At 36.1% G+C, this 13,060-nt stretch overlaps 1 protein-coding gene across 1 annotated transcript; it reads left to right on the forward strand.

Annotated features, from left to right (window-relative positions):
• Positions 1-313: 313 nt before the first annotated feature.
• On the forward strand, positions 314-12,615 carry LOC133310345 (aspartic proteinase-like). Its single transcript, XM_061511263.1, has 14 exons — positions 314-446; positions 1,117-1,493; positions 1,579-1,639; positions 1,753-1,847; positions 2,156-2,268; positions 2,379-2,547; positions 2,638-2,677; positions 10,490-10,554; positions 10,642-10,755; positions 10,871-10,941; positions 11,354-11,507; positions 11,610-11,729; positions 12,041-12,129; positions 12,292-12,615. Exons 2-14 carry the CDS (start codon positions 1,137-1,139, stop codon positions 12,374-12,376), a joined length of 1,533 nt encoding a protein of 510 aa, XP_061367247.1. The 5' UTR covers positions 314-446; positions 1,117-1,136; the 3' UTR covers positions 12,377-12,615.
• Positions 12,616-13,060: the final 445 nt, after the last annotated feature.

Genomic DNA, 13,060 nt, shown 5'->3' on the forward strand with positions numbered 1-13,060 from the left:
AGCAATGTCCCTGCGGCTTACTTCAGAATCATTTATATTCCTGTGATTTTTTTTCTATCACAACTTTGTGCTTTGTAAAAATTAAGAAACCACAGGTATATATGTGATAAAAAACATACCATTTTACAAACCACAGAAGCATATGTGATAAGAAAAATACCGCAGAAAGATAAGTGATTACTAAGTAAACCATTTTCCCAAAAAAAAATGAATAAGATAAACCATATCCTCGATTTTGTCATCGCAGATATTTTTATAACAATTAATATTTAATGTAAATATATTTATTTATAAATGTTCTACTGTTCTTAGACGACTTTCCTACATTTGTGGGTTCGTGTTATTACCTTCAACTGAACTCTCTGCTGTAATCCCATTTCAGCTTTGAACCTTACTAGAAAGCTAGGAGCTGCAGGAGCATCTGCGGTAGCTTAAAGCTAAGAAAGGTTTGTTTTTTTTTTTTTAATTTATAATCTCTGATCATATATGACCAAACAAAAAAAGAGAAAAAGAGAAAAACTTTAATTATGTAATCATCATAGTGAGTTCAGGCCAGTTGATTTATCTCCATCCATATATTATCTTCAGATTTCCACTGGTTTTGACCTGTCTTCAAGTTATTTGTGTAAACAAGTTTCATCTCCTATTTGGCCTTTTTGTTTTTTCTTTTGAAGCATCTATTCGAATATTCCACATATGGATATCAGGAATCTGTATGATATTGTTACAGTAAAAAAAAAAAAGGAAATATTTTTCTCTGTTTGTTTTCCATGAGCTTTATATTTATGGGTTGAATAAATAAGCTGAAAATAAATAGTGAAAAGATGAAGAAGACAAAAGGGTACAAGCCTGCAGTGCTGCTCACACAAGATTCCACTTATAAGAAGTGATTCCGGATGCATTCTAATAATCTCATTAATAACTTTGGTATGAAGTTTGTAAATAAAGATCGTACTTTGACCAAATCTGAAAAAGGTAAATCTGTGGTTCTGTTAATGTGGATAATAATAGGCTATTTGACTGTCCATTTCCTTACCTGTTTCATGGTTGCTGCTTTTTATGTAAAATTGGGACTATACCCAGCTCTTCTTACTTTCATATTACCCTGTCTCTCAGATTATCCCTGAGTCCTGACTATGGGGCACAAGTATTTGTGCTTGGCTTTCTGCTTGTGGGCTTTAACATGCTCACTTCTTCCTCCTTTCTCCTCTGGACTTATGAGAATTGGTTTGAAGAAGAGAACTCTAGATCTTCATAGTATCAAAGCTGCTAGAATGGTAAGAGAAAAGCTAAGATTAGGCAGACCTGTGTTGGGTTCATATGATCAGTATACTGGTAAGCCAACCGATGATGGCATAGTACCTTTGAAGAATTATTTGGATGCACAATATTATGGAGAGATTGGAATTGGCACACCTCCACAGAACTTTAATGTTATATTTGATACTGGTAGTTCCAACCTCTGGGTTCCATCATCAAAGTGCTATTTTTCTGTGAGTTTAACTTAACTCCTATGTCTTCACAAGTATGTACATAACTACATATCAGCGTTCCCTATTGACTAATGTTCTCTTACAGCTGGCCTGCTATACCCATAATTGGTTCAAGTCAAAGAAGTCCAAAACATATGCCAAAAATGGTAATGCCCACTTCTCACTATTCATATTCATTATAGTGGTGAAAATACGTTGTACTTATGCCATATACATGCCATTTAATATGTTTAAATTATCCTTTCTACTTGTCAATCAGGAACACATTGTAAAATAACATATGGATCTGGAGCAATATCTGGTTTTTTCAGTCAAGATAATGTCAAAGTTGGTAATGTTGTTGTCAAGAATCAGGTGAGTGCTTCTTTATACATGATCTCCCACACCAAGATAGACTATACTTTTTTGCAGCAATACCTAGGTGTTTGGTGAGCGGACATATAGAATGGAACAGTTCTGTTCTGTTCTGTTTTCTTTGATTCCATCCTTTAAGTAAAATCAAAGTGTAGCACACTAGTAACCTTATGTCTAGTTCTGTTATATTTTTAAAATGCAACAAACTTGAAATAGAACCCATATGTTATGTTTTGTCCCGTTCTAATATGTTTACCAATCTCTTTCTACATTAAGAGACTTCGCTGTTATATTAACCTTTTATGTAGGATTTCATCGAGGCAACCCGAGAAGGAAGTCTTTCCTTTGTGTTAGCCAAGTTTGATGGATTACTTGGGCTTGGGTTTCAGGAGATCTCAGTTGAAAATGCTGTGCCAGTATGGTATGTTTCAGCCTTCCTTTGTTATTTCATTTGCATCTAATGTCCATGTTGGAATGGAGTATGGTGAATCTTTTATGTCCTTTAATTTACTTATCCATTATAAATCACAGGTACAATATGGTGGAGCAGGATCTTGTAAGTGAGAAGGCGTTTTCTTTTTGGCTCAATGGGGATCCAAAAGCAAAAAATGGCGGTGAACTAGTTTTTGGAGGTTCTGATCCAAAGCACTTCAAAGGAAGCCATACTTATGTTCCTGTTACTAAAAAAGGTTACTGGCAGGTTAGCAAAACAATGTTAGTTTGATCAGGAATTCTTTTTAAATGTACAGTTTTTTGTAGAAAAGCTTAACATGAATATTTTCATTTTCAGATTGAAATGGGAGATTTTTTCATTGGAGGTTTCTCTACAGGTAACTTCTTTGTTCTTAAACAATGTTGTTTATCTCATAAATACCGATAATCAAATAATCTCACTCCCAAAATACCGAGTTATTGGCCGTCAATAGATCGAACCTCACCCGTTGGTAAATCAAAGAATGAAAACTATTTGATTACCTATTTATAATAAACTCAGGATTAAGAACAATCCCATAACTATAGTTAACTGGAGATTTGATACCTTATGACAGAAAAACAACCTTAATCAAATCTCTCCTTGATCCTTTCAATGTGAATGTTAATTCACACCAATATTTTACAATGATTCGGACAACCTTTATGTTTGTAAATAGTGCGCAAAATAAATAAATAAAACCTTATTTATGAAATTCAGAAAATGATTTTATTGTTTCATCGTCTTATTCCAAGAGCACAATAAAACCAATAACTCCCACTTGCTTAATGCAAGTCTGGGATCCTCCTAAGACCCAAAGAAGTAACATGCCTCTCGAACACAAGTTCAGGCAAACTCTTAGTAACTGGGTCTGCAAGATCCACCTCTAATGCTATCTGAGTTTAGTGAAAAACTCATAGCTCGAGGTTGATTTTCTTGAGTCAATATCCACTTGAAATAACTGAATTTTTGAAAACTCAGCTTTTCAAGACTCCCACTAGAATATACCAGCATATAATCTCTCGTTCTCCAAAGATACTTGAGTACATGCTTAACAATAATCTAGTATTCCTCTAGGTTCAAAATGGTACTATCTCACTACTCCCACTACGTGACAGATGTCTGGTTTAACGCCCAACATGATATGCGTGAGTCTACCTTTGCCAAAGCATAAGATATCTTGCTCATGCATTCTTCCTTCTTAGAAGTCTTTGGTCACTCCTTAGGAAGATGAATTCCACATCTGAGAATTATAATTCTTCTCTTAGAATTCTCATGTTGAATTTTGGGTTTTGTCAATGTAAGTAGCCTGAGGTGATGCCAACAACTTATTCTTCCGGCCTCATAAGAGTTTTATACCAAGAATATAATTGGCTTCCCCAGTACTTCCATACCAAAACACTAACTTAGCCAACTCTTTATGCTTGATATTACCTCCACATTGTTTCTAATAAGGAGCATATCATCTACATAAAGTACCAGAAAAGCTACTGTCTTCCGTTGTATCCTTTACATACAAATACACATCATTCATCAAGGTTCTCTCAAAATCAAAATTTTGATAACCTGATCAAAACTGATGTTTCAAGACCTGGATGCTTGCTTAAGTCTATGAAATAGACTTTCACAACTTGCATACCGTGTGTTCCTACTCATTTGCTATAAACCCTTTTGGTTGTTGTATGTAGATATCCTGACATCCAACTCCCAAAATGAAATCTCATAATTGAGACTTATAGCAACTAAGAGAATCTGGATAGACTCAAGCATGGCGTCTGGCAAAAAATGCCTCCAAGCTAGCTTTGAAGGTTTTCACCTTTCTGTCCATCCTCTCTTTGCCTTTTATGTCCACATGCACCTTGTGGGTTTTACCCCTCTTGGTGTCTTTACTAGGACCGAACGGAGTTGAAATACAAGTATTTCATCTCATTGTTCATAGCCTGAGCAACACTTGATCAACAACATCTTCTAGTGCATTATCGTAACTAGTAGGATCAATGTCACTCAACAAGAAACAACTTGAGAGTTAACAAGGTTCTCTCCCACTACGAATGTACTGCACTAGACCTTGTGTATTTATAGGTAAAACAAAGAGTGGGTCAAATGATGGATCTTCAATTTCTTGAGGATCCGCTTATCCTTGATATTGTTCCTTTACATGTGATACTAATATTTCTACTAGTTTCACTTATATATTATCATGTTGAATTTCCAATCATGGTTCTCTTGTTTGTTCACTTAGAGATATATCTATCCCCTCTTGAACAATCAAGGGAACAGTGGATGAAGCTTCTAGAGATTCTGGAAATTCTTGATCTGAGATAAATCTCATCAAGAATAACCTAACTTAAGAGCTTATAATTTCTTATCTAGTCCTCCTTTAAGAAAATCATGTGAGTGCTCACTTAGATTATCTTGTCCTTAAGACTAAATAAGAAATCATCCCTAGTTCTCTTAGGGTAGCCAAAAGATATGCACTCTTCCATACAAGATTCCATCTCATTTGACTGCTGTTGTAGGACGTGTGCCGTAGCACCCTAAATCCGAATATGGTTTGATCTGGGCTTGCACCCTTTCCATAATTCTTTAGGTGTCTTTACAACAAACTTTGACGGAATCAAGTTAAGAAGGTACATTTCCTTCTCTTAGGCATCTCCCTTGAACAACATTGACAAAGATGAATAACTGAACATGATCTTCACCAAGTCTAGAAATGTTTGATTTTTGCATACTGCAACTTCATTCAACTAACGCGTTCTTAGAGTTGACAGTTACAAAAACTATCCCCTCTTAAATCAGGTAAGACCTGAACTTACCAGACAGGTAGCCAACACTTTAGTCAGACCAAAGTGTTTTTGATTTGAACACCTACATGCTTTTCTGCCTCAGACTAAACCTCTTGGAATTTCCAAAAGCTTTAGACTTATGGCGCACTTGGTTCATCTGTCCAAATCCAGAGTAAACATTCATATAATGAAGTACTCATCACCTCTTCTGGTCTGAACGCTAATTGGTCCACATACATTAGTATGTACCAGTTCCAGTTGAATAGTTGCGCAAACCTTTTTGGCCCTTGTAGGATTGCTTGGCCACTTTACCTTCCAAATAGGACTAACATGTAGCTGTTAGTTAAAAGATTATTGAACTTTCAGTCCCTCTTTTAACTAAAATATGTTTCCTACTTGAGATAATATGACTCAATCACAAAGGCCAAAGTTATGTTTCATTTGAAACTTTTATTTCTTTGGTGAAAGTTCTTGTTCATCATCCTTTCCATTCAACATAACAAATTTAAAAAGGGTATAGGACATAGGTAATAAAGACTATTTAAACAATGTACCAGAACAAAACAAGACGAAGATGAACTTCGAAATGTAACTGAGGAATCAATTGCATTGTCAAACCATGTTTTAACCAAAACAACTAACAAAAATTGAATTCCTCTTGAAATCCGGAACAAATAAACAGTCACTCAAAACCATAGTCGTATAAATAACTTGTCCTACTGCAAATGCAGACACAAGTTTCCATTTTCAAGCTTAAAATATGTATGTCCATTGCTGACAGGTATGCTATATTTGAACTACTACAAAGAGTAACAAACATAATCAGTGATTCCTGAATCAATAATTCATTCACTGATCAGGCCTTGATATGCCCATGTCTGGTTCTTTTCATCACCTCTGGGCAATTTTTCTTTCAGTGTCCCTTTAGTCTGCACTTGAAGAACTTGCCTTGCGGCTTCTTCATAGCAACTGGTTTGACAACTGATAGCCAAGTCATTTTGTGCTTGTTACCACCCTTGGGTTTCCCTTTGGATTTAACAAGACTCTTAGCAAAAACTTGCACCGACTGCATTCTGTCTAGCAGAGCTGCTAGACGCAGCAAACATGTCATTAAGAGTCTGAAGCATTTCTACTCCACTCTTAATCATGTACACTTGTTTCTACAAGTATTTGGAAAGACTGACAATAATATAGCAACGAACTACCATACCTGCTCTTTCCTAATCTGAGAAATGCATCTTAGTTTCCTAAGACGCATCCTCTGCAGGTTGCTATGGCCCTCGCATTGTCAGAACAAATTTTAGCTTCCATGTTTTAGAACAATATCAAAAAATTTGCTTTTCACTTATTCATAGTTGGTACCATCTAGAGGTTTTCGACTCAAAATCATTTCTAAGATATTTTCTGAAAAACATATAAAGCACACAATTACAAACAAATAATGCAATAAACAAACGAAGTGCGAGTAGATTCTCATAACTACTCTTGTTTATTGTTAACAATCCTTCAGTTTATCTTTACAAGGCTTACGATGGGCAAGTCACTTGTAAAAACCAAAATTGTTATTTGGGCCTTCAGTGCCATTGCCAGAGCCTCGATGGGAGGGTTAACAATTTTACCAAAGTTGAATGTAATTAACCATTGTTTAATTTCAAAATTATCCTTAGTGTCTAAGCATTGCCGACGATGGGCCGTACAATACTTTACTAAAATTTTGAAATTATTAAGATTTAATCTAGTGAAATCTGATTATCCTTATCCGATGGGGCTTCAGCGATAACCATTTCACTAATAAACCCACAAATGGAGCCCGCAGGTTTTAAAATTAATTAATTTTTAAAACCTTCACCCATTCAACATTTTTGTTTGAGAATTTTCATAAGCCCAATCGAATTCATTGTTTAATTTCAAAATTATCTTTAATAACTTAGTATTATCGACGATGGGCCGCACAATACTTTATTAAAATTTTAAAATTATTAAGGCTCAATAAAATCCAATCATGCTTATCCGTTGGGACCTCACAAGATTATTTTATTGATAGGCCCACAATGTGCCTGGAGGTTAAATTAATTTCTTAATTTAATTCTCCTCCCATAGATATTTAAGTCCAATCTAATAAAATCCAATCATGCTTATTCGATGGGACTTCACATGATTATTTTATTAATGGTCCTATAATGCGCTTGAAGGTTAAATTAATCTCTTAATTTAAATCTCCTTCCATTCAACATAAGCAACATTTTCTAATTTCTCCAAGAATTATTTAATTGATAGTATCCTTTGTTCGATTTCAAAAACTATATAAGTAAGAGTGCCGATAAACGTGCACTAAGCTTAACATAATTTTGAAAGCATTAAGGTCCTGAAATCCAGTCACTTTACGTCAGCGTGTGCTCCAAACAATCATGATACATGAAGGTTGTATGCAGCGTGTGTTATTCCATGACCATTTCAGAAAACCCACAAATTACTCGCAAAATAAAAAGAATTCTCTTAGGAAATTTTCTCTAATTATTTTTCTAGATTTAAATCATCCAAATAGCTGACTTAATTATTAATCTAGATTGCAACAATCATAATAATTATCATTTATGAGGATAATTTGAAATCAAAATAATTTCCATAACGATTATTTGTCTTGATGTTAATTATCCAAAATTAATTAATTCAATTATTAATCTAGATTTTTAATAAAAATCATAATAATATTCAATTAATTTCTTAGGATGATTTAAAATCAAAATAATCCCATAATAACGATCATACTAGTCGCTGAAGACACAATAGCTATTATGCTCATGCAATCATACAAGTTATGCAACAATATGGCACCGCCTATTCTATATGGCATGTTATCGCAATAAAGCATGTTATCAATCATATAATTTATACCAATCAATAAAAGCATTAAATAATAAATCATAATTACTTTAATCCATGGCCTTCCTATTTTAAAGAAAATAAAATAAAATGTTACAACTTTGGAATTCAACTTTCGCCTAGCCCATAGTATCTGTCTCAAGCCCCTTTAGGGTTTCCATGGGCCCAAAGCCCAAAGACCCAATCCTTTGGCGAGAAACCCTAGGACGCGAAAGAGGAACCCTAGCCGTCAGGTCTGCCGCGCCGTCACCCGAAGTCAAATCAGGTTGAAACTCCAGGGGAAGGACCGCCACGTAGATACGAGTGCACCGCCGCCGGAACCACCCAAAAAGGTGGCCGGACGCTCCCTCACTCTCCAATTATTTGCCGGAGAGTGGCGACCACTCTCAGCCGCTTGTGGAGGCGCGTGGAGGAGCGTTGAGGCTCCTATGGCGGTGATCCACCTACCGTTGCGTTCGTATTTCCGTCCTCTTTCCAACCATATATAGATCGCCCCATTCTGAGATCGTTAAGTCCTCGAAAAGTCTCCGACATTGCTGACTGCGCATCTTCCTCGCGATTTCTTGATCTTGAACTTTTACAAAATATTGAAAAAATACACAGAAATTCCAAAAATAAACAAAAACAGCAAGGAGGAAACCTAATCATATGAGATTAGCCTCCTTGTTACAAATCGAGAAATACACGAGAGACCCTAACCATGGATTAAAGCATTTTTACCGATTAAAATTTAAACTTTTATGAAAATGAATTATAAAATACACATGCTAGATTCATACCATAATCCTAGAACCCTAGGTGCCACATTTCAAGAAGCAAAACTAATTACATGAATAGTGAAACTAGATTCACACACCAATGTACAGCCAAGGCTCTGATACCAATTGAAGGAAATCTTAGATTTATGCGGAAGCGGTTTAGGACCTAGTACATTGGTATGCTTACCGAATCATCCTTGTTTCACAATTACCTCTCGGTGCGCAGGTCTCGTGTAGAATCTTCCCTTGTAGGATTCCTCTTCACGAACAGCTCACCTCAGCGCCGCAGCACGAACAACCTCCTTGAAGTTGGACTGTGGCAGATCTTCCAAACTATCTCTCGAGGAGGAAGGGGAAGTGTGTGGGCACTGATTAGATTCAGAGCTTGCCTCTTTCTCACAAAAAAGACCTTGGAGGCTGATGACTTAAGAGGTACTATTTATATGGGTTCCAATTCCAAGAAACCCTAGCTCATTGGGCTCTAGGTTCCTTGGGCTCTTCTCATACTAATAACCCATTTGGGCTTTAGTAAAAGAGCAAACCCAACACTAATATGCAGAAAATAAATCCCAAGAAACCTCAACTCCCCCTCAAACCAACAGACCTAGGCTCAAGAGTTCCCTAGAGGTCTCCCAATTTCCTCACTAACCAATTCTGAATTTATGCCTGAGTAAACCCCACCCCCAAATCACCCTATATAACAACATCTATCTCCTCTAACTAACTACTATGGACTCCTTTGCATTGCTGGACTTGGGCCCATTTGTCATAGCCCATCAATTGATGGAACCAGAAAAATGACACTGAAATTATAGATGATGGAGGCCATGCCTCTTTTTACATATACTAATATGCAGAAAATAAACCCCAAGAAACCTCAACTCTCCCTCAAACCAATAGACCTAGGCTCAAGAGCTCCTTAGAGATCTCCCAATTTCCTCACTAACCAATTCTGAATTCATGCCTGCGTAAACCCCACCCCTAAATCACCCTATATAACAACATCTATCTCCTATAACTAACTACTATGAGCTTCTTTGCATTGTTGGACTTGGGCCCATTTGTCATAGCCCATCAATACTATCGTAACATTCCACCATGCTCCGCAGCCCCGACGCCCACGAGGGCTGGCTTTGCGCTAGTCTTTTACTAGCCCCAGGCGAACATTGCAATGCCGGCGTCACCACCCGCGCCGCTCGATTGCAACCGGGAGGTATAGTGGAAGGTTCTGATACCATTTGATAGAACTAGAAAAATAACACTAAAATTATAGATGATGGCGGCCATGTCTCTTTTTACATATACTAATATGCAGAAAATAAACCCCAAGAAACCTCAATTCCCCCTCAAACCAACAGACCTAGGCTGAAGAGTTCCCTAGAAGTCTCCCAATTTCCTCACTAACCAATTCTGAATTCATGCCTGAGTAAACCCCACCCCCAAATCACCCTATATAACAACATCTATCTCCTATATCTAACTACTATGGACTCCTTTGCATTGTTGGACTTGGGCCCATTTGTCATAGCCCATAAGAGGGCAATCCTTGTATGCAGTCTTACCCTTACATATTTGCAAATATTTCCGGATTGAAGTGTTTTTTTTGCCTCTCATACTGTTGTCTATTTTAAAGAAATGTGATCTCTCTACAAAGTGTATCTTTATGTCTTTCTGTGTTTTGGTAGCCGTAAGCTTTGATGGTGAAGTGTATCTAATTGCAGAATGTATCAATGTTATTTTTAGGTGTTTGTGAGGGTGGCTGTGCTGCTATTGTGGATTCAGGAACATCTTTGCTTGCTGGTCCAACCGTATGTGCTTACATTTTTTCAAAAATTTCTCACTCGTGAGTTGTGGCTTTTCATGTATACTTTCTATTGACTGATAATTAATTTCAGACTGTTGTGACTGAAATCAACCATGCTATTGGAGCTGAAGGAGTTCTGAGTGTAGAATGTAAGGAAATTGTTGTTGAATTTGGAGAGTTGATATGGGATCTCTTGGTATCAGGGGTAAATTCTCTTGCCCACCTTTAAGTTTTTCTTTTCACCTTAATTTGCCTTACCTTCTCTTTCACCTTATGCATTTTACTCCTTGGACCTAAATGAGTTTGATCTTGATTTGCAGGTACGGCCTGCTGATGTTTGTTCACAAGTTGGTTTATGTTCTGCTAAGCCCAGGGGGGATCAATCTAAGAGGTAGGAAGTTCTCTCTCTCTCTCTCTCTCTCTCTCTCTCTTTAATGACCATTTTTATATATCAATGTTTTGTGTGCCCTTTTCATCATATTTGTTTCATTGCACTTCAATTGGGTAATAATTTGAAGATGTTCGATGGATGCTTGATAATTCTGTTTATGAGCTCGAATGTCAATTTCTAAGTATACAACATGCATGAGTTATCTGGAAATTTCTTTTTCCAGGAACCTCCATTACCAACCAATTACTCAGGGCTTGATACCACCCTTCATTGGTTACAATTTCTAGCATATTTTTTTTTTTTTTTTGCCACCGGAAGAGTTTAGGTCCTATTCTTGCTTATAATGCTATCGAATTTTGACTGAATGAGACTCTTGATTCCTAAATTTACTTTGAATCCTTATGCTATGCAGCAATGGGATTGAGATGGTGACTGAAAAGGAACAGAGAGAGTTGTCAGCCAAAGATACTGCTCTTTGCTCTTCCTGTCAGATGCTTGTGATTTGGATCCAGAATCAACTTAAACAAAAGTCAACCAAGGAAATAGTATTCAACTACATAAATCAGGTAAGCCTATTTCCTTTTGAATCATCCTGTCCAGAAACCTAAGATGATGTTTAGATTTATATCATTATATGTATTAATTTCTTCTCCTTTGATCATTGGCAGCTGTGTGAGAGCTTGCCAAGTCCAAATGGAGAGTCGGTAGTAAACTGTAATAGCATTTCTAAATTGCCAAACATTACATTTACTATTGGAGATAAACCTTTCATCCTCACTCCTGAGCAGGTAAGGTTTTGGAATTTTAATAAATTACTTACAATGTGGCTTTGGTAGATAATTATACTCCTATAAAGAACATTGGGGTCAGGAAGTTTCTGCTTCAATAATTTGTGAATTTTTTGGCTTTTGGGTAGAAATATGGAATCAAAGTTCAAAGAAAAAGTTAAAACTAATAGTTATAACTTTACAAAAGATGTGGGCACATAGTTGAATTGAAGAGCATATTGAACTACAAATTATTGTATTATTATCTATATCCTATTGCTAACTCTTGATTATTTATTTATCTGGGTTCTGAAAATGCTCTGTACTATCAGTATATTTTGAAAACTGGAGAAGGCATTGCAGAAGTCTGCCTTAGTGGGTTTATTGCTTTTGACATTGCTCCTCCACGGGGTCCTCTCTGGTATGTTACTGTCATAACTTTCATCATTTTGTATTTAATATGCATAAACTTGCATAGTACAGAACAACCATGCATAATATGAAATTATGAATTATATCTTATGTTCTAAAAGCTTTGTCGTTCTTTTAATTTTCTGATATTGCTGTCAATATCTACCTGCAGGATTCTTGGCGATATTTTCATGAGGGTATATCACACCGTCTTTGATTATGGGAATCTCCAAATTGGTTTTGCTAAAGCTGCCTAATGAGACTTCTGGGAGATTATGTAGGGAATATTTTAATAAGCTTGTTAGTGTATTGTAAATAAGCTCTCTTGTAACTACTATGGTGCAGGTTTACTTTATGGATTCATATATGTACTCATACGTGAAACTACCCGTCTTGAAGTATTGTATGCTTGAACTTGAAAATGCTGTGTTGTACTGTAGATTATATACCCTTATGTGCTATAAAAATAAGGATGGCAATGAATGACTTAAAATTTCTGATCTATTTATATTCTTTATCCATATGATGATTTGCCAGCGCATATGGTTATTGACATCGTGTGCTAAAGAAACCAGGGAGAGTAAAAGAGCAAAATGGATGTAAATTGGTCCCAGAAAGGTTAAAAATGTGGTTTTTGTGTGAACTTGTGATTATTAAAAATAGTTGCATGCATTGCAATACGTTACGTTTAACATTTGCTTATGGAAAATATTGAATGGTTACAAAAGTGGGAAAAAAAAAACTTCTTGTGTTATTGATTATGATACATGTTACTTGTGCACGTAAATTTGTTTGCATCCTGTGACTATGCTAGCCGACAAATTCAGTTTCCAGCAAGGATCTAGAACAAATATAAGACATTTTTTTGCAATTAAATGTTTCTTTTTTAAGTTTTAATAGTTACATAATTTTATCAGAAAAGTGAACACTAAAAAAAAAAG

This window comes from Gastrolobium bilobum, unplaced genomic scaffold, assembly GCF_033153095.1.
Source record: "Gastrolobium bilobum isolate Gb01-03AN ecotype WA unplaced genomic scaffold, APGP_CSIRO_Gbil_v1 utg7354, whole genome shotgun sequence".
NCBI lineage: Eukaryota > Viridiplantae > Streptophyta > Magnoliopsida > Fabales > Fabaceae > Gastrolobium > Gastrolobium bilobum.